Source organism: Ascaphus truei, chromosome 4 (genome assembly GCF_040206685.1).
Source record: "Ascaphus truei isolate aAscTru1 chromosome 4, aAscTru1.hap1, whole genome shotgun sequence".
Taxonomy (NCBI): Eukaryota; Metazoa; Chordata; class Amphibia; order Anura; family Ascaphidae; genus Ascaphus; species Ascaphus truei.
Genome location: NC_134486.1, coordinates 70,843,854 through 70,865,958, shown reverse-complemented (window position 1 = coordinate 70,865,958; position 22,105 = coordinate 70,843,854). Strand labels below are relative to the sequence as shown.

Genomic DNA, 22,105 nt, shown 5'->3' with positions numbered 1-22,105 from the left:
GCTGGTTACCAATTGCACAAAGTGTTGCACTTTGTATTTTTTTCAGTTTTCCCTATTGTATTTTGGAGTGAAAAGAGTAAACCTCCAAAATAGTGGACAAGTGGTTAATATTAATTCATTTAACGTTTCGGTCCCACACAGCAGAGCTTTCTCCTTCAGATATATACATTTTAACCACTTGACCACTATTTTACAGCGCTACTCTTTTCACTTCATTTCTATGGGATTTCACCATTGAGTTTCAGCACTGGCAAGTATCTTTCATTTTTGAGTGCACATATACTTCTATATATTTTGGACAACTATATTTTGTCCCACCCTCTATGAAATGCCCAACTGAGATCAAATTCTGCGCATCTGCTGATTTGCAATATTTGTGCACAATTTTCCACTGTTCAACAAGAGTTTGCTCAGCAAGAGCTCAACCCCGTTCTCTTAACTTTATTGGCTCTCTGAGAAGATCAGGATGGAATAGCGTTAGGGGACAAACTTGAATGGCAAACATTTAATTCATTCAGGAGTCCCAAACCGCAGGCATTTTTAATACTGTAATTTCCAAAAGGATTTAAACAGCCATATCTTAGATTTGTTTAAGGAAGACAATTATGCTGTTATATTCATTACAAAGGGCTGTTTTTTGGGCTGGGTACTTGGGATTGAACCTTTAAGTTCCTATATTTGAGTGAATGGCCAATTAAAAGGCTTATTTATTAATATCTTGATATTGGATTTTATCATTTACTAAAGTGTGGAAAATATTCAGACCTGGAGTAACTTTAACTGCATCTCCGTTTCTGTTGAAAAGTGTCCAGGTATACACAGCAAAGATCCAAGTCAAATGGCTGTGTTATTAAATAAGTAGCATTGAGCGGTGAGTACAGAATATCATAACCTGCACGTACTGATGTGTGTTACAAAGTGAATTATGAGTAAAAGGAATAGAATAGAAGGGGCTACAGGGAAAACTAATAACGTAGAGTGCCGAAAGTATTAAAAAAGACAAAAGTGAAGAATAGAAGCAGAGAAATGGATAAATGAGACTTACTGTAAGAACATGCAATCGCTCACACTTTGCTGACAGGTTTATGAGCACCTGTTAATGTAGAGAATAAAGCAAGAAATACTTAAAAGGCAATACTGCCTCATCTCGAAGGCAAAAACTCTGTCTTAAATTGGCTCACAACATTTTAAAGTGGCAGTTAAACACTGTATTTTGTATAATGTATTTATATGATAGTTAAACATAAACGTTTCCTAAAATACACCATTTAGCTTGGTAATGATTGTATCGGCAGCACAACATGTGCCCATCCCCCTAGCCATATAAACGTTCTAATTTTACACACCCTGAGTTCTGTGGATTGGTAAATCATTACAGGTGAAAGCCCAAACCAGGCATTTTCGCCATTCAGACAATACATATACCAGATAGTCACTTCAAAAATTTACGGAAAATATTGTTTATATTAAAATTTATTCAACCATGGATTTTTTTTATTTTATTAGAAATTGCTTAGTGGTCAGCACATTTCCCATGGTACGTACAGAAAGCAAATATAAAGGAGGCAGAGCATCTGCTTTCCTTGTTACTGTGATAGAAGAGTTTAAAAATACACATGTGAGGGCGTTGATATTTGACATGCTAACGTCTGTACAGTATTTGTCTTGAAAGGTGTTGCTATTTCAGTCCTGGCATTAAAAATTTCCTGCTCCATCATCTGCCTCCGTACACACAACAATGATAAATTGTAACCGGTACTAAACAAACACTGCAATTAAAATTGTTTTATGCGATTGGTTCATAAATGAGCAACCAGTATAGTATTTTGTAGGTTCCCTTTGTGCTAAGTGTTTGCTTATTCTCCCAAATCTGCCATGATAAGAAAAAGGCAAAAGTGATAGCACACTTTATAAGTCAGGAACACATATTTTGTTGTTTTAGAAGGAAATAAAATGATAATTATTTTTCAACCAGTCAATGTTATTAATGGTTTTGCCCCAAATTAGGAAACCTTTACTAGAAGGTTACGAACCTTGGTTCCATATACGGGAAACGAAAACTATTTTTGCCAGGATTGAGGCTTTCAGGAGTTAATCAATAAAAAGCCGCTTGCTGACTTTCTAACATTAGCTCTATGGAAATATTTCCATCAAGCAGTGTCATTTAAACATAATTTCAAAGGGTTTTGCAAATCCAAACATGGTATTTTAGCAATTTGGTATAAATCTTGACCATTCTGATGCAGCCACGAGTATCCAAACACTTGTTTGGGAAAATCTGGGGCAATACCTCAGTAATGCTGCAACATTTCTGTGACATTTCTTCAGCCAGACTAATGGCCCATCGGATTAACACAGTGAGGGTCCCTGGCAGTCCCATTCAAACTGAATTAGACTGCCAGGAACCCCCGCTGTGTTAATCCGATGGGCCATTAGTCTGTTTGCAGAAATGTCACAGAAATGTTGCAGCATTACTGGGAGATTGCCCCAGATTTTCCCAGGCAAGTGTTCGGATACTCGTTGCTGCATCTGTACACGCCCCTCATAGCAGCGTCGGAGGCTGAAGTGGAACCGGCGCCGAGAGTAGAGATTCATCTGTCCCCATCCCTCCCCGATCCACGCGATTGAACGAGGACAGCACAGCACAGCACGGGGGGTGCTCACCTTTCACCTCTCACGGCTCCGGTAACGCGGGAAGCGGGGGTTTGAGTGCGCCGCTTCCAACGCAGCACTGCTGAGGGGGGGGGGGCGCATCTCCCTGGGGGTGGGGGTGGAGGTGGGGGGGAGGAGAGACTCAGACAGAGCCGCCGCGGGTCCGCAGCTCTGCCTGCGTTTTTGGGGGGAGGGGAGGAGAGACTCAGACAGAGCCGCCGCGGGTCCGCAGCTCTGCCTGGGGTGGGGGGAGTCAGGAGAGAGGGGGCAGGACACAGAGAGACACAGATACACTGAAACACATACACACACTGACTGACACACACACACACACTGACTGACACACATACACACACTGACTGACTGACACATACACACACACACTGACTGACACACACACACACTGACTGACACACACACACACACACACACACACACACACTGACTGACACACACAGACTGACACACACACACACACACACTGACTGACACACACACACACACACACACACACTGACTGACACACACACACACACACTGACTGACACACACACACACTGACTGACACACACACACACACTGACTGACACACACACACACACACACTGACTGACACATACACACACTGACTGACACACATACACACGCACACTGACTGACACACATACACACGCACACTGACTAACACACATACACACGCACACTGACTGACACACATACACTCACTGACTGACACACATACGCACGCACACTGACTGACACACATACACTCACTGACCGACACAGAGAGACATTCACACAACACAGAGAGAGAGACATACACTGACACACACAAACACACATTGACTGACACACACATTGACTGACACACACACACACACACACACATTGACTGTCACACACGCACACACTGACTGACACACACGCACACACTGACTGACACACATGCACACACTGACTGACACACATGCAGACACTGACTGACACACATGCACACACTGACAAACATGCACACACTGACTGACACACATGCACACACTGACTGACACACATGCACACACTGACTGACACATATGCACACACTGACACACATGCACACACTGACCGACACACATACACACACTGACCGACACACATACACACACTGACCGGCACAGATACATACACTGACTGACACACATACATACTCACTGACTGACACATACACTGACTGACACATGTGTGCCGAGCACGCGCGTTATAAGTCAATTTCTGTGACAAAAGTCAAAGAAGTTTCACTTACTATGCGCGTGCACAGCACACACAGCTTTTTTTTTTTAATGCTACAGTAGAGGCAACGTTTATTCTAACATTTGCCGTAAACTAGCCGGGTTACATTCTGGGTATGTGCTGGGTATGTGCTGGGTATGTTCTGGGCTAGTTTGAGGCACGTTTAAGGCATTTCTGCATTGACTAACGACCCATAGGATTAACACAGCAGGGATCCCTGGCAGTCCCATTCAGTTTGAATGGGACTGCCAGGGACCCCCGCTGTTAATCTGATAGGCCATTAATCAATGCAGAAATGCTGGGGCTAGTTAAGGAAAGTTTAAGGCATGTATTCAGAATGTACCTGGGTGTTTCCTGGGTTTTTTGGGGAATTGCCACTGGTTTTTGTTCGAATAAGAGTTGCCTCTACTGTATGTTGTTTTTAACATAGGCTGTAAACATTTCCTTGAAAAAAACTCAAACACAATGCAGCTACTAAATAAGTAATCAGCACTTGATGTTCTGCCAAGAGTTTCCATTAAAAGCTCAGGAAATGGTCCTTGTAATTAAAAATACAGTATGTTCAGTGCACATGCTTCTCTGTATGATTTTGTAATGCTTTAGCCTGCTGTGTAGAATGCCACAAAAGGTACTGGCATTTGTAGCTGGACACTCAAACAGTAATGACCAAATCATTTTGACAATTTTCCACAATTGATTTGGAAGTTTAAATAGGAGCATTTGTAAGGGTTTACTCTCATGACTAATTACACCCTCTAAGGCATATATACAACTCACAACAACAATCCGATTTCATATTATAACAAGTCTATTGGTTCTCATATGTATATGTAGCAGATTGAAATCTATACCTGGCAATTTTAAAATGCATGCTTCCCATCTATTAATTACATCTAATTACAGACCAGCTGTCTTATTTGCCAGTTGCATATAAAGCTTGTACCACAAGTAAGATGTGAATGGTATGTTCTCAGATTTTGCATTCTGGATAGAGTAAAGAAATGCATTTGAGTGTCAAATTCTAACTTGTTACTACAAAAAAAGAAGTATGCTGTGATTAGGTATCTGGATGGTAATTATGCTACACCAGGGGTGGGCAGCTCCAGTCCTCAAGGGCCACAAACAGGACAGGTTTTCAGGATATCCCTGCTTCAGCACAAGTGGTGCAGTCTTCAACTGAGCCACTGATTGAGCCACCTGTGCTGAAGCAGTGCTATCCTTAAAACTCAATGGGGCCGATTCACTAAGCTCCGTTAAAGGGCTTTAAGAGCGCAAAGTACCCTTTAAGCCCGATAAGGCTGCAGTGCGATTCACTAAGCAGCGATAACTGCGCTTTATCGGTCTTAAAAGGTATTTTTTATGCCCTCGGCACAAAATGCGCACGATCAGCCTATTGCGCTGATTTTTGCCAGTACTACCGATTCACTAAGCAGCGCTAAGTGAATCGGCCTTAAAAAACACGCCAAACAAACATGCCAGCAAAAGGCAGGCGCAAAAGAAGCTGGACTTAGAAAAAAAAAAGCTGTGTGTGCTGTGCACGCGCATAGTAAGTGAAACTTCTTTGACTTTTGTCACAGAAATTGACTTATAACGCGCGTGCTCGGCACACATGTGTCAGTCAGTGTATGTGTCAGTCAGTGAGTATGTATGTGTGTCAGTCAGTGTATGTATCTGTGCCGGTCAGTGTGTGTATGTGTGTCGGTCAGTGTGTGTATGTGTGTCGGTCAGTGTGTGCATGTGTGTCAGTGTGTGCATATGTGTCAGTCAGTGTGTCCATGTGTGTCAGTCAGTGTGTGCATGTGTGTCAGTCAGTGTGTGCATGTGTGTCAGTCAGTGTGTGCATGTGTGTCAGTCAGTGTGTGCATGTGTGTCAGTCAGTGTGTGCATGTGTGTCAGTCAGTGTGTGCGTGTGTGTCAGTCAATGTGTGTGTGTGTGTGTGTGTGTGTCAGTCAATGTGTGTGTCAGTCAATGTGTGTGTGTGTCAGTCAATGTGTGTTTGTGTGTGTCAGTGTATGTCTCTTTCTCTCTGTGTTGTGTGAATGTCTCTCTGTGTCGGTCAGTGAGTGTGCGTATGTGTGTCAGTCAGTGAGTGTATGTGTGTCAGTCAGTGTGCGTGTGTATGTGTGTCAGTCAGTGTGCGTGTGTATGTGTGTCAGTCAGTGTGTGTTTGTGTGTCAGTCAGTGTGTGTGTGTCAGTCAGTGTGTGTGTGTGTGTGTCAGTCAGTGTGTGTGTGTGTGTGTGTGTGTGTCAGTCAGTGTGTGTGTGTGTCAGTCAGTGTGTGTGTGTGTGTGTGTGTGTGTGTGTGTGTGTGTGTGTGTCAGTCAGTGTGTGTGTGGGTCAGTCAGTGTGTGTGTGTGTCAGTCAGTGTGTGTGTGTGTGTGTGTGTGTCAGTCAGTGTGTGTGTGTGTCAGTCAGTGTGTGTGTGTCAGTCAGTGTGTGTGTGTGTATGTGTCAGTCAGTCCGTGTGTGTATGTGTGTCAGTCAGTGTGTGTGTGTGTCAGTCAGTGTGTGTGTGTGTGTGTGTCAGTCAGTGTGCGTATGTGTGTCAGTCAGTGTGTGTATGTGTGTCAGTCAGTGTGTGTATGTGTGTCAGTCAGTGTGTGTGTGTGTGTGTGTCAGTCAGTGTGTGTATGTGTGTCAGTGTATCTGTGTCTCTCTGTGTCCTGCCCCCTCTCTCCTGACTCCCCCCACCCCAGGCAGAGCTGCGGACCCGCGACGGCTGTGTCTGAGTCTCTCCCCCCCCCCCAAAAAAAAACGCAGGCAGAGCTGTGGACCCGCGGCGGCTCTGTCTGAGTCTCTCCTCCCCCCCACCCCCAGGGAGATGCGACCGCACCGGGCCCGGCGTATGTGAGGGGCAGATACTGTGATTGAGAGCCCCCCCCTCGGCAGTGCTGCGTTGGAAGCGGCGCACTCAAACCCCCGCTTCCCGCGTTACCGGAGCCGTCAGAGGTGAGAGGCGAGCACCCCCCGTGCAGTGCTGTGCTCGTTCAATCGCGTGGATCGGGGAGGGATGGGGATAGATGAATCTCTACTCTCGGCGCCGGTTCCACTTCAGCCTCCGACGCTGCTATGAGGGGCGTGCGACTCTGCGCATGCGCTGCCTCGCATCAACGGATGCAGATAGCTTCCTGGCCTGAGGGACCCGGCGGTCAAATCTGCGCATGCGCCTCAACCTCCCATGTCTGTGTGGACGTGTGGGGGGGAATGGCGGCTCTCCTCCTCCGGCCCCGGCGTCGCTCAGTCAGCGGGACACAGGGAAGGGGAAGCGGAGTTAGGAAGGAGAGAGGCTGAGTAGCGGCTCCTCCTCTCACAGCCGGAGGACTTGCGGGGCTTCCGCCATCTAACTACACCCACACCGGAAGCTCTGCGCCAGCCATCTTTGTACACCCATGGCAGCGGACGTGTGGGGTTAACGGCGGCCGTTAGGAGCGGCGCCCATGTCACTGCGGCTGCGTGGGGGGAACGGTGGCCGTAAGGAGCGGCGCCGCATGTCACAGCAGGTATGTGGGGGGGAGGGATGGGGGAGCCGTGACGTCACTTCCGTTTCACATTTGTCCCCCATCTCTCCCGTTTTACCCCATCAGAATAGGTGCCACTAAAGAAGTTTCACTTCAAAAATTTAATTGTTTACCTTTTTGCAGGCATACCATCCATACAACAGGCCCGTGGGGGTGTCCGGGGGTGTCCGCTGGGGCATCCGGGGGCGTCCGGGGGTCCCTGCGGGTCTGCGGTACCAAAGTGTGCCCCCAAAAATTAAACAATACTGTAAAAAAATACCCCCGTCCCCTAACACATACACTACATTAATGTGCAAAATTACTATTATCCACATATGGATAATAATGCATTTGCCCATTAAATATACATTAATACAATAAATACATTAAATACATTTTGTACTCACCCTTGTCCGGCACCCACGATGAAGGCCACCCGCATCTTTCTCCCCGTCCATACACTGGGGTGCTGAAAAATATACAAAATAAGAAAAAGTGCCAAACTAATGTCCCCTAACCCCTTAATGACCTTAGCGGTTATTAACCGCTACAGTCATTAAGGGGTTAAGCCACCCTGACCCGATACCCACCTTTCACCCATTTATTTGTACAGTGGCTTCATCGTGTGTGTGTATATATATATATATATATATATATATATATATATATATATACTGTATATGCATGATTAACCAATATACAAATAAATACTGTACATGGCCAAATATAAATCTCTCCCAATATCAAACAGCACCAAGCTCAATCAATATCTAATAAATCCAAATACACTCAATTTGACAATGTGTACATGATACAATTAATCTTTGCATCATACAGTAGAGACAACTCTTATTCTAACAAAAACCAGTGGAAATTCCCCAAAAAACCCAGGAAACACCCAGGTACATTCTGAATACATGCCTTAAACTTTCCTTAAACTAGCCCCAGCATTTCTGCATTGATTAATGGCCTATCAGATTAACAGCGGGGGTCCCTGGCAGTCCCATTCAAACTGAATGGGACTGCCAGGGATCCCTGCTGTGTTAATCCTATGGGTCGTTAGTCAATGCAGAAATGCCTTAAACATGCCTCAAACTAGCCCAGAACATACCCAGCACATACCCAGCACATACCCAGAATGTAACCCGGCTAGTTTACGGCAAATGTTAGAATAAACGATGCCTCTACTGTATATACAATGTCAAACAATGCTCCAAATCAAATACACTAATCCAAACAAGATACAAATACAATCATCAAAGAAAAACAAAGCACCAACACAATTAATTTAACATCAATTAATCCAATCAGCAATCAATTACAATACAAATCAATTACACACTTCAAATCCAACAAACAAACCATTGTGAAAAATAATCTATGTCAAAGTAAGCATCAAAATAAATCTATCTTCCAAAAATAAGCCAATAAAATAATCTATAGCAACCAGCCTTTAACTAAACATTTGCAAAAATGACATGTACATTATAAACACATTTTAACACAAAGCAGCAAATTGCAATTCCAAAAAACATCCAAACAAGGCAAGCCAACATGTTTTTATTATAGCTGTATGTATGTCCATCTATAGTTTACAGACATAAATACAGGTGCAATAAAAGAGCATTAAAAACAATTGAATCACATTAAAAATGAACATACAATACAACCACTGATTTGTCCTGTACGTATGTATACCCATAGTGACATACATACATTCAGGCCAAATAAATGGACATAAAAAAAAAATGGACGTCAGGAAAAAAAATCCAAAAAAACCTGTAAAATAAAAATAAAATACATTTTCTTTTTTTACTTACCATTAGATGAACCAGTCACAGCAATCAAGGGGAACCGGAAGCACTGGAGCAGCTAATCCAACAACAGGAACCAGGTAACCATAAAATAAAAAACCCATTACCATCCACAAGTGTCTCTATCTTCTTTTTTCTATTTGTAATCCATAGTGGGGGTCTTCTCCGTCTTCTTCTGTCTTCTTCCGGGGTCTTCTTATCTTCATCCGCCACGCCCTGGTCTTCTTTCTTCATAGGAGGTCTTTCCTCCTCGGCGTCTAGCCTCAAAATGAGACGACATAGACTTTTAAAGGCCTATGACGTCATATTTTCGTCATATGGTTCTCACGGTCCTGATTGGGCCGTGAAAACCATGTGTTTTGGCCGACAAAAAAAAAATGAAGACGTCATTTAAAGGCAATGAAAGCACAGCCAATCAGAATTGGCTGTGCTTCAATTGCCTTTAAGATGACGTAATGAAAAGAAAGATGGCCAGCCTCACATGGTACGGTAGCCAATCAGAGCGTGGGGAATACATCCCAACTCTGATTGGCTCAAGTACCATGTGACAGGCTTTCAATAACGTCACATCCGTTCTCCCCAAAGCCTCTGTCACATGGTCTACTTGAGCCAATCAGCGTTGGGATGGAGTTCCCACGCTCTGATTGGCTACCGTACCATGTGAGGCCAGCCATCTTTCTTTTCATGACGTCATCTTAAAGGCAATTGAAGCACAGCCAATTCTGTGGTTGTATTGTATGTTCATTTTTAATGTGATTCAATTGTTTTTAATGCTCTTTTATTGCTCCTGTATTTATGTCTGTAAACTATAGATGGACATACATACAGGTATAATAAAAACGTGTTGGCTTGCCTTGTTTGGATGTTTTTTTGAATTGTAATTTGCTGCTTTGTGTAAAAATGTGTTGCTAATGTACATAAAATTTTTGCAAATGTTTAGTTAAAGGCTGGTTGCTATAGATAATTTTATTGTCTTATTTTTGGAAGATAGATTTTGTTTGATGGTTACTTTGACAGATTATTTTTCACAATGGTTTGTTTGTTGGATTTGAAGTGTGTAATTGATTTGTATTGTAATTGATTGGTGATTGGATTAATTGATGTTAAATTAATTGTGTTGATGCTTTATTTTTCTTTAATGATTGTATTTGTATCTGTTTGGATTAGTGTATTTGATTTGGAGCATTGTTTGACATAGTATATATGATGCAAAGATTAATTGTATCATGTACACATTGTCAAATTGAGTGTTTGTATTTGGATTTATTAGATATTGATTGAGCTTGCTGCTGTTTGATATTTGTATTTGGCCATGTACAGTATTTATTTGTATATTGGTTAATCATGCATATACAGTGTATATATATATATATACATGATGAAGCCACTGTACACATAAATGGGTGAAGGGTGGGTATCGGGTCAGGGTGTCTTAACCCCTTAATGACTGTAGCGGTTAATAACCACTAAGGTCATTAAGGGGGTAGGGGACATTAGTTTTGCACTTTTTCTTATTTTGTATATTTTTCAGCACCCCAGTGTATGGACAGGGAGGAAGATGCGGGTGGCCTTCATCGTGGGTGCGGACAAGGGTGAGTACAAAATTTATTTATTGTGATTAACGTATATTTAATGGGCAAATGCATTATTATCCATATGTGGATAATAGTAATTTTGCCCATTAATGTATAGTATGTGTTAGGGGGCGGGGGGGGTGGTTGTGTGTGGTATATTGCTATGTTTATTGGGGGCAATTGTCCCCAATAAACATGCTATTATGCCTTAACCCCTTCATTGCCTTAGCGGATAGCCGCTAAGGTAATGAAGCTCCTTTAATGTATTTTTATTAATATTGTGCGTTAGCAGGGGACCCCCTGCTCCCGCACACTATTATTACAATGTACATTAATGCAGCTTCATTACCATAGCAAATAGCTGCTATGGTAATGAATTATTATTTATTGTTATGTGTTTTTTAATAATAGTGTAGATGTGCAGGGGGTCTCCGGAGCTGAACCGCATTGGTTTCAGGTCCGAGGACCCCCTACTTCAGGAGTTACAGGCCCCTTTATGGGGTGCCGGTATCCCCTGCACTTTATAACTCCCGCGTCACGTGACCGGGACATTTAAATTCTGCAGGGGATACCGGCACCCCATAACGGGGCCTATATCTCCAGAAGTAGGGGGTCCTCGGACCTGAAACCAATGCAGTTCAGCTCAGGAGACCCCCTGCTCATGTATACTACTATTAAAAATCAGCTTTGTACAGTACGATCGCCTGTAAGAGCCATGCATTGAGACGCAGCGTCTCCATACAGTTCTTAGAGGCTGCTTTGTTTAGAATAGTTATCATGCTAAATAACTTTTAGCACGATAACAGGGGGGGGGGGAAAGGTGATCGCGCACTATGGCCCTTTTGGCCAAGGCTGGCCGTAAACGCGCAAACAGCCTTAGTCAATAGCGCCTATGGCTTCAGCCTTTTGCAGCCGAGCGATAGAACCCATTTTAGCGCTAGTTAACGTAGCTTAGTGAATCGGCCCCAATGTGTTGGTGGACCTTGAGCTGCTTGACAGGCAAATCATAAATATTAAGCTCTAACAGAGGTGTTTATTTAAACGCATGTCCAATATTATTCCAAATATTTTACTTTTCATTTCTATTTAAAGTACTTTATAATACACAATTAGGATAGTGCTCACAATAAGACAGGAGAAGAGTCCTTTTTAGTAATAACCCAATGACTTATATACCTCCCAAAACAGTCCTTGACACACCCCGTGAGGAGAGATACACCTGAAATACCTGGGAAATATGCTCTATCTCTATATATTTTAGGGTCTGGATTAGAGTAACGTTACTTTTATGTATGATATCGCAATGTTAAAGCCCAGCGATAACCTTAATGGCCTTTAGTGGATATGCGCTGTTAGGTGGAACGACTATATTGCCTCTCATTATGACTAACAGCCTTTATACTGTAGTTAACACAATACTCTTTCCCGGAGAAAACATGACTTAACATTACGTTATTTGTCTTAGAAGGTATAATCCCCTTTATATGGCAAGCAAAACATGCACACTGCCCCCTAGCAGGTGCTTCTCCAAGGGACATGTGACTATGATGAGCCAGTAGAAAAGCTGGTGAAGAAGGAGGGACTAAGAGGGAGAGGAGTTGTTAAAAGGGGGGCGGCATGACAGATGGAGGCAGATCTGTGCGGGCCTGAAGGATTGAGGCTTGCAAGAGAATGACCTGTGGCGCGGGACCTGCACACGTCCCGCTTGAGTGAGAGGGCAGTTGCTAAGAGGACAGAGAGCAGCTTAAAGAGCCGGATAGCCTAGCAACTGAGATTGGGAGCCGTCCCGAGGAGAGGCAGCCGACGGAGGCGACCCCCCGACAGTCATAGGAAACAGCGGTACCAAAGTAAACCTTTGCGAAGTACAGGCCTGCTACACCCAGTGTCAAACACGAGCTCCAATGGGTTACCGGTACAAATATAGGACTGAATACCCAGGATTTGGAAGCCTCTTAGGTTGACACTAACAAACCCGCACAGTGTTTATGTGAACTGTAATGAGAATATATTGTGAGCTATATGTGGCAATCCTGTTTCTAAAGATCACAAGGTTCCTGCCTCGCATTTGTTATATAACTGATTTTATATATAACAAAGTGTTGTTGCACTTGTGTCCAGTTGCTGACTCCACGCACGTATGGTACTTATTACAGGCGTAAGGACTCAGGCTCCCACCTCAGCACCAGGTGCGTAGTCTGAGGTACAGGAATATAGAGGGGTTACAAAAGTATGCAGTAAGGCAGCTATGCGCAAACTTTTAGAGCTACGGTCCCCTTTCTGGGAGCCACAGCGTTCGCGCCTCCCCTCTCCCGATGGCTCGGCGTCAAATGATGTCGCGGGTCATCATTTGATGCTGCGTTGCAATGGCGACGCGTCGCCGAAGACCCAGCTGGCAACGGATAAGTGATTTACAGAGGCCTCACGCCTCCCCGGCATTTAATTAAAATGCCATAGGGAAGAGCGCGGAGCCTCTGTAACTGCCCTCGCCCCCCTACAAATTCTCCCGTCCCCCCTGGGAGGCACGCCCTCCCGTTTACGCACCGCTGCAGTAAGGCATAACATGACATTAACATACGTTAATGTCATGTTAAGTCGCTTCATTGAGTTTTGTGGATCTGGCCCTTAGCATCAACTTAAAGGCACAGTCTCATCTAGGGCCAAAATAAACTAATGGCATGTGATACAGTATGAACATACGTGCTTAAAACCATTACAAAAGACAGAAAAGATGAGTAGAACTATTTTAAAAAATCTTTTTAAGGATTCTTTGACTGAACGGTAACCAAAGATATAGGATCCTTTTGTGGTCTTTATTTCCTATATTCCTTCTTGCTAACAGACTTTGGGGCCTATTCTAGTAGCCTTCATAACCCACTTATCGAGGCTTTTTAGCTGTTATCGGCCAAAAATAGCTACAGCGATTTAGAAAGCCTCGATAAGTGGGCGGCGAAAGCATTAATCGCCATTTTGGGCTCTCGTCCAAAACACATCGCCATGTGTGCCGCGATAAGCCTCTTATCGTCAGTTTTGACATGTGTGCAATTATAGTAGCCTCGATTAGCTTATCGAGGCTAATTGTTACTCTAGAATGGCGAGTTTCTCCCAAATTCCTCTCACCAAAAAAAGTTTACGTGAAGCTGCCAAGAAGCTGGTGAAAAGGCGGTGAGAAGGGACTTAGAAAAAAAAAAGAATTGTTCCTGCATCAGATTGATGCCGGGGGTCTCCGGAGCTGATACACATTAATATCCGCCCCAGAGGCCCCCGGCATGAATAAGATGCAGGAAAAATGCTTTTACAGGCAACTTCATTACCGTAGCGTCTAACCGCTAAGGCAATGAAAGGATTAACTACCGGTGCCATGTTTATTGTGGATAGCGGGGTGGATGAAGGTGGTATTTGGCCCCTGGTTGGTGTTTAGGCATTGCGGGAGGGGGGGGCGGGTTGCTGGTGGGGTTAACCCCCTCATTACATAGCGGTTACCGTTTGCAATGCTGTGCTGTTTAAAATGTTCTGTGTTTTTTCTATTCTTTGTTGATATAGACGGTGCGTTGCCTAGCTACATGACGTCATCGCGTGATTGCGTTGAGACGTCAGCAGCATCATATGACACTACAATGTGCGATGACGTCAGACGCTGTAACAGGAAGTAATTAAGCTGCAGTGGCTGCTCAGCTTTGTTTCACATGGGAAAACAGCAGAGAAAATGCAAAAAAAGTCACAAAGCAGCGCACTGCCCAGAGAAGTACGGAAACAGGTGGTATAAAAATGAAAAGGGTTCACACCTCCTTTTTGTAATGCTGGTTGGGCAATACATTCTTCATTTTTATACCACCTGTTTCCCTATTTCTCTGGGCAGTGCGCTGCTTTGTGCATTTTTTGCATTTTCTCTGCTGTTTTGATCTATACCTGCGGCTGGACACACCTTCAAATAATTTATTTGGCTCTAGGAGTGGGTAAGATATAATGAAGACCCTTGAAGATTGATGACATGATTTACTACAAAATTTTGGTGAGTTATTTTGGACTTTTACTATATATATTGTCTCCAATGAGGTGCGGCGAAGTGAGAACATAATTTTTCTCTACCTTCAGGAGGCCTAAGAAACTTATGACCACTGTTACTCACCTAGTAGTATTACACCCACTCCTAAGAAAAAAGCCATAATTCTATGATATCTTGATGGAGATTTATTAAATATATTTCCGGAACTATTGGAGCACCCACTACCCTATATACTCAGAATTGTTTCACAGGTGTTGGGGGTAAGGTGATTTTCTTCAACCCCTAGGGGTATTTATAGTTGTTTGCGATAATCATTTGTAAGGTGTAAGGTCTGAGGAAGGGACAGGATTGTCCTGAAACGTCACTACTTTGTATTTGCTCTGATTTACTAAATACAGCAGAAGTTTTTGAACTCCATATAAATTCTCCTGTGTGCTACCTCTATTTTCAATATCTACTATGGGTCCCCGGAGCTAAAATCAATGTAATTCTACTCTGGAGACCCCCTACTCACGTACAGTACACTAGTATTAAAATTGTTATTAAATCCCTGCGCTCACTGGCGAGATATGCGCAGGGAGAAGCGGCTCTCTCTGTGCAGCTCCCTATGCAGCTGGGCCAGATCGATGCAGATCCATGGGTGAGAACTTTTGAGAGAAGCGAATATCCTCGTAAGTGTTGGTCGGGGAAAGAGGCCTATCCTAGTAGCCTTCATAAAGGCTTTCTGAATATCATGATAAATACACTGAAATAAATGGTGGCGTAACAGGCCCAGTGTAGGCGGACGCTCACAGAGGTATGCAAGGGAGTCTGGTTATAGTGAAATTAAATAAGGCTTTTATTGCGCCTGTTTCCTTAGCATCAGGAAACCATCCAAACAAGGGGTAAACAAAGCTTCTATTCACTTGGGAGTATTTCTAGTGAAATACTATGCAATCCACCACTCCCTTTAGATAAGCATGTCTCCCAGCCCCAAACATATAGCATGAAATGAACAGATATAAAAAAAAGTCTTATAAATGAAAGTCTTATCTGTTCCTTGTGGTTTGGAGGGAAAATCTTCTCTGTTCCTGGTAGCTACCTTTTCTTCAGGATTTGTCAGCATTCAGGTTTAGAAGTTGCCTCTGTGTCTTGCAAGCAGCCTCTTCTGGTACAGTAGATTCAAGACGTCTGTCCCCATGTCAGTCTCACAAGTTGTGAGAGTAAGGGACAATCTCTGCTTTGTCTCCAAGTTCAGCTCAGGTGTGAGCTAAGGAGTCTCCCTTCCTGTCTCAAAAGACAGGCTTTTCTAAGCAATTTAATCAGGCAGGTGGTGTTTGTTAATTGATTACCAGTAGTTAACCACCACACTGCTGGATTAGAGGCACATTACCTGAACAGGGATAACTCCCCTGTTACACCCAGCGAGACATTTTATGAAGGCTACTAGCATAGGCCCCTTTGTATCTATAGGCACATTGTCAATCTTCATCTTAACTAACTGCTGCCCTCTGCTTGTTTTCAAGAAAGTAATTATTGTGCCAGAGTTATCAAAATAAGTGCAGGACAAAATTATCTGAGTTATGAAAATGTTCCGGAAAAAAATGTCATAATCTCTGCAGGGAGTCAAATATCTGAGTTTGGTTTTAGGGAATTTTTCTGGAATTCTCGATGCAAACATAGAAGAATGGCATCAGCACTCAATGATTATGTTAAAAAAAACACCACAAAAATCTTAATTTCATATTTTTTTTTGTGTTAGACTATGTGCTAAAACCACAGCTAACTAAACGTTAATTTCATTTTTTTTTACACACAATTCTTAAGTGACTGTTCATTTGAATGATGCGCTATTCAAGGGGAAATGCTGGATGCAAGGAGGAAGGGATGATGTATTTACCCTGTCTGGGGTAAGATCTCTTGGCGACCCTTTCCGGATGAAATGCAATCTAGCTCCCTACTGAATTGCATGTGCATACACAATTTTGTGAGATTTCCTCATTGGCATACAAAATGTGCATATTGCACAGACTTGCACAGTTGGAACCAAATCACGACCTAAAATGCTGTTTGCACGCAGTTTGGAGATTGGGGATGTTACTAATTAGGCATTTCTGAAGGCAAGGGGGGGGGGGTAGTTATAGTTAAAGGTCAAGATCTTGAAATGAACCCTTTGCTCCACCGGGAGCCAGTGCAGATCTTGTAATACTGGCGAGATGTGGTCTCGCCTTGCCTTGCCTGCTATACAATGGGCAGTGGCGTTTTTCACCAACTTCAGGGCTTTGATATTATGTTTTTGGAGACCCATCTGCAGAGACTTTTCAAAATTCAGTCTGGAGAGGACCAAGGCCTGTGCTACCATCTGTTTTCGAGACAAACACTTTAATTTGTCAGAGCTGATGGCTTTGGAAGTACAGTAACAGTTTTTCACAATAGATGCAATGATCGATGTTTTTGTCAATATTAGCTCCAAGACTTCTCACCTTCTCCTTGGGATAGTAGAGTTATGGATTTTTAGATCGTTGAAGGCGTTACTCATAACATCTGTTTGTTCTTTAGGGCCTATCAGGATCAGCTCGGACTTAGAGGCATTAAGTTGTAGACAATTCAATGCCATCCAATTAGAGATGTCACTAAGGCAATTATTCAGACCATTCCCCGTGATGATAGGATCATTGAAGATATCTGAAATCAGCTGGATATCATCCAAGTCTATTCGTGTATATAACCCCAATCAGATAAACCTATGTTATATAATAGTACATGCAGTGAGACAAATGTTACCTGAAAAGATACCTGCGTGATAACTGGAAAAGAACGGGGAAAGAGAGAGAGAAGAGGTGGCTAAGAAAAGGATGTTTTGATGAGAAAAGTGCAGAGAAGAAGTGCAGCAGGAGCACAGATGATGAGACATGATGACGAGACATGGAAGCATGATGGGTAAGCAAGTTATGAAAACAGAGCGAACCCCTGAGCAACCCGAGGAAAATAGAACACTGTACAGCCTAACAAATGTTTCTTCCAGAGTTGCCAACAAATGGGAAGAGCAGGGACAGCCACCCCAGGTTCAGTGGAGGAGTGCCAACTGTCCTTTCTCTGACATGCTCACTCACCCAGAACGGGCATTGATGTGCTCTGATTGGCACCTTCTCAATAAGTGAGGCAGCGCAGGTCAAGCCATTCTAGTTCCCAGGAAGCCTGTTGGTGGGCCTGGTTCCTTATATTCTTATACTGTACTTCCATTGTCTTTTTAATGAGGGAAAGTGACTATGACCCTTTAGTGAGTATTTTAATGAGCCTCTTTATCTGACTGCAATAATTCACACTAACGAATAAATGCTAGTATTTTATAGGTACAGCATTCCAAATAGGCCACCTGTGTGGGTTATCATGTTGGTGCTGTCAGCTGTAGTTTTACAGTTACAGTATGTGCTTTTGTTGGTCGCTACCCCAGCCCAAAAATACAATGCACGGCTATAATGTGAGGGATTTATAATCCAGAAATAATTATATTAAACGTAATGAAATAGATCCTGATGAGAGCAGTTAAGGTCTAAGGCTGGTTGTAAGATAGCCAAGGGAGGCAAAATGAAATATAAATGAAGCCTGCAAAATCATAGATATTTTAAGCACAGTCAGCATTTCATTTGCAGAACAGCTCCATGTGGAGTTCCGTGTCACACAGTATGAAGTGGACCACTCAAGTGGTGAAGGTTTTTGTTGCCTTGTATAGTAATATTGATAGTTTATCTGGTTAATATGTAGGTTTAAAGTAAATGAATGGTCTGCCTAGGATTAAACGTCAAATCATACTTACTAAATGAATAGCACAATGCAGGCCAGACATACATTACATATAAATAATCGAGCACTTGGTTTTATATCTTCCTGCTTCTTTGTAAATTGATTCCACCAGACATGAATATGTATGGGGAAAAAAAGATTGCTTTACAGTTATTCTAAACATAGCTTTCTAGAAATCGACAAAGTTTATAATGTAGATTTCTGGTGTTCCACGACAAGCTTTTATTTACCCCATATCTCAAAAACAAAGTATATGGACATACTTATTCATCAGAATAATAAATTGGGCCAAATTTACTAGCACTGAATTGTATTTGTTCCCTACTTACTCTGAGTGTCCAACATGGTCCCAATTTACCAACTGTTTGAATCTGTACAGAACCTGTGCATTTAGTATTGTTAAGGAAAGCACACTGTGTGGACTTAATAACCATGTTTACTGTTAGAATAAGATTTACATATGGTTAAGATGTGTTCATTGCTGAAATGTTATTTACTTTACAGCTCATGCCTGTGTGACATTTGTATTACATTGTCAATTGTATCCTGCAAAAACTTTAATTTATAACCCCATTCATTGAATAAAATACTGTTACAAATGGAAACGCTTTCTTAATGGCGTTTTACCTGTGAGGTAGGTATTGTGTGAAGAATTGATGAAATAATGAGACAGAGGCTGAGACATGTCCTCATTTAAATCCAGTTTCTCAGGTGGCACAACTCCATTCTCCTCACCACTCAGATACCTCATGAACCCTTCCACAGACATATGACCTGCGAAACAAAAAAAAGCAGAAGGTAAAATATTTCTCTTAATTTATAGAATTAAAACAAAAAATGTAATACAAAGATTGACAGAAATTAACCACTGACTAAAATAACAAATGTACTGGAAAGAGCGTTTAATAAAAATAAAAAAATAATAACAAATCTCATTTTATTGCTGCTCACATCTACGGGTTTACATTTTCAATTTATTTCCCTGTTGCTTCAGGCAGACAATATCTGCGAAACGGCAGCAATTTGTAAAATGAGCCATTTTCACAAGTCACACGGCTGAGAGCTGAATTGAAGAACTGAGACGACATGCAACAGTGAACACTATACTCAAGTTGGAGCACTTTCAGCAGCCACAGATTGGGCAGCTTTAAAATCACATCGATAATAATATGTTAAGGCTATTTATAAAAAAAAAATGATTTTGCAGTGTGAAAAATAAAAATAGCACATTCTTAGAGCCTTTGCTGTATAGGGTATTCAGGCTCTTTACTACGTTAAATTACTTTTTGATCTGAAAGTGCCTTAAATTTGCTGCTCGGCCATAAAACGAAGAAGGCATATTTATTAGAAAGATAGATTTTTTATTCAGTTACTTGTATCTTTTCCCTGACCCCTACAAGCATCCTTAGGGCTAGATTCACTAAACTCTGTTAGCCTATTTAACGGTTAAAAGTACGGCGCTATATATAAAGGGTGTTGGTGTAAGTGAAATGCAGATGAGCTCATCGTGAGCAGATTAATCCAGGGGAGCTCAACGCCTGACCTCAAGCCCCTCCAACAGGTCAGGTTTTCAGAATAGTCCAAGATTCAGTACAGGTGGCTGAATCAGAGGCTCAGGCAAAGCCTGAGCCTCTGATTCAGCCACCTGTGCTGAAGCAGGGCTATCCTTGAAAACCTGACCTGTTGGACGGGCTTGAGAATTGGTTGAGCACTCCTGGATTAACCTGAGATACCTATGAACACACCTGAGATACCTGGACAATATGCTAATTTAAACTTAGGAAATATAATACAATTATTCACATTTGCATATTTCCCAGGTATTTCAGGTCACCAAGACAAGGCTTAACTAATGCGTTACCCTGAAATAACATGTTGTTAAGCCTATGCTAATGAGCTCAACTATGGACAATATTTTTGCATGTGTTTATCTTTGTGAATATGGCATTAACTCAGGGACAATAACAGCGGTTTCTATTTTAAGTAATGTTATTTGACCTGATGTAACAGAGTATTAGATACTTTTTTTTTTACATATTCTTTTAATACCTGTAAGGTCTATTCTGCAGAAAACAATGTACAAAACGTATTAGAGATGTTTCGTGTATAGCAACTTTCACATCAAGAATGTTCACCAAAGACATTTTTTCTTGGATATTATTTACACGTGTTTTGTGGACGAGAACATTTAACCTACATATGTATGTAATGGATGTCGCCTCCACATCTGCAGTTAGGGAAATAATTGATGCTCGCAAATATATGTTGTTTCTGAGCATCTAGGACATGAAGATTCCTGATAGGTGCTGTGTCACATAAAGCGATTTTTTTGCACATTACAGTTTGAGAACTCTGCATCAAAATATATTCAATAAAACAGTTTCAGTGGAATAACATGACAATATACTGTATTACTGGGACTATGATCGTTTCACTAAAATATAAATTGAGAAAAAATAAATAAATGCAAGATACATTTTCAATTCAAGACAATGGGCACTTTGATCTAGGACAAATCAAAACTCTACTGTATCTTGGAAAAATGACAAAACAAAGATAATGGAATGTGACACGTTTGTGAAATGTCCTCAGTACATACTGCTATTTTATTCGTGCAATTACAATATGCCCCCAAATTGCAAAGCTTTCCCATAAATGTAGGTCACATGACCCTTTATACACCATTATTGGCTTGACACTATAATACAAATGTGTGCACTTACCATTGCCTCTGGTTTCCTTGGCATTACTATTTCAGTTGCAGATACAACATTTAAATGGAATATGGTGACAACTGCAAATACATTATATCCCAATCCAATGTTTAAAATAAAAATACAAAGTGGTTATCTATGTGAGGGAAACTCATATAGAGCATTGGAAGACTATCTCATATCAGCCAAGAAGAGTTAAGTCTAGAACACTAAAAAAACAAAGGTACAGTAATCCTAAAAATATTTTATATCAACTCAGAACTTAGTTAGATGGAATAAGCAGGTACATGGTCACTTTAAAAAACTTTTAAAAAGCAACAATATAAAAATAAGATAATCTGTACAATTGAGCCAATCACTGAGACTAACACAATCTCGGTTGTATTAGCTTCTGGAAACCCAAACATTCTCTAGTCTAAAACCATGGTGTTCATTCAAGAAATGAGCAGCAGTATGTGAGCAGAAACAGTTTTCTAATCATTTAGAGGACAATTGATCTAGGTCTATATGTAGATATCATAATAATACACTCTTTGCGCGCACCTACCACATGAGAAAATTTCCCTGGCAGTAAATGCAGTTGATGGTGATGGAAGTTCAGTTCAGTCAGGGAAGTGACGTCACTGCTGGCAAAGGAGGCCATCAGGACGTAAGTGCTGGCAGAATTGACATAGCGGAGGCAAGCACTGCTGGATACACACACAAAGCCACTCACTGCACCGGGGGGGGAAAGGGAGGGAGAGGAAGGCGGTCCCCTGGATGGTGAAAACACCCCCCATCAGCGCTGGCCGAATAGA

At 42.1% G+C, this 22,105-nt stretch overlaps 1 protein-coding gene across 2 annotated transcripts in view; it reads right to left on the bottom strand.

Moving 5' to 3' along the window:
* Nucleotides 1–22,105, bottom strand: part of PLCB1 (phospholipase C beta 1) — an 810,170-nt gene that overhangs the window by 242,862 nt on the left and 545,203 nt on the right. For both annotated transcript variants that reach the window (XM_075596018.1, XM_075596020.1), the window contains exon 10: nt 19,222–19,368. In XM_075596018.1, the coding sequence (XP_075452133.1) occupies nt 19,222–19,368 (147 nt within the window). The remainder of the gene's footprint in view (nt 1–19,221; nt 19,369–22,105) is intronic.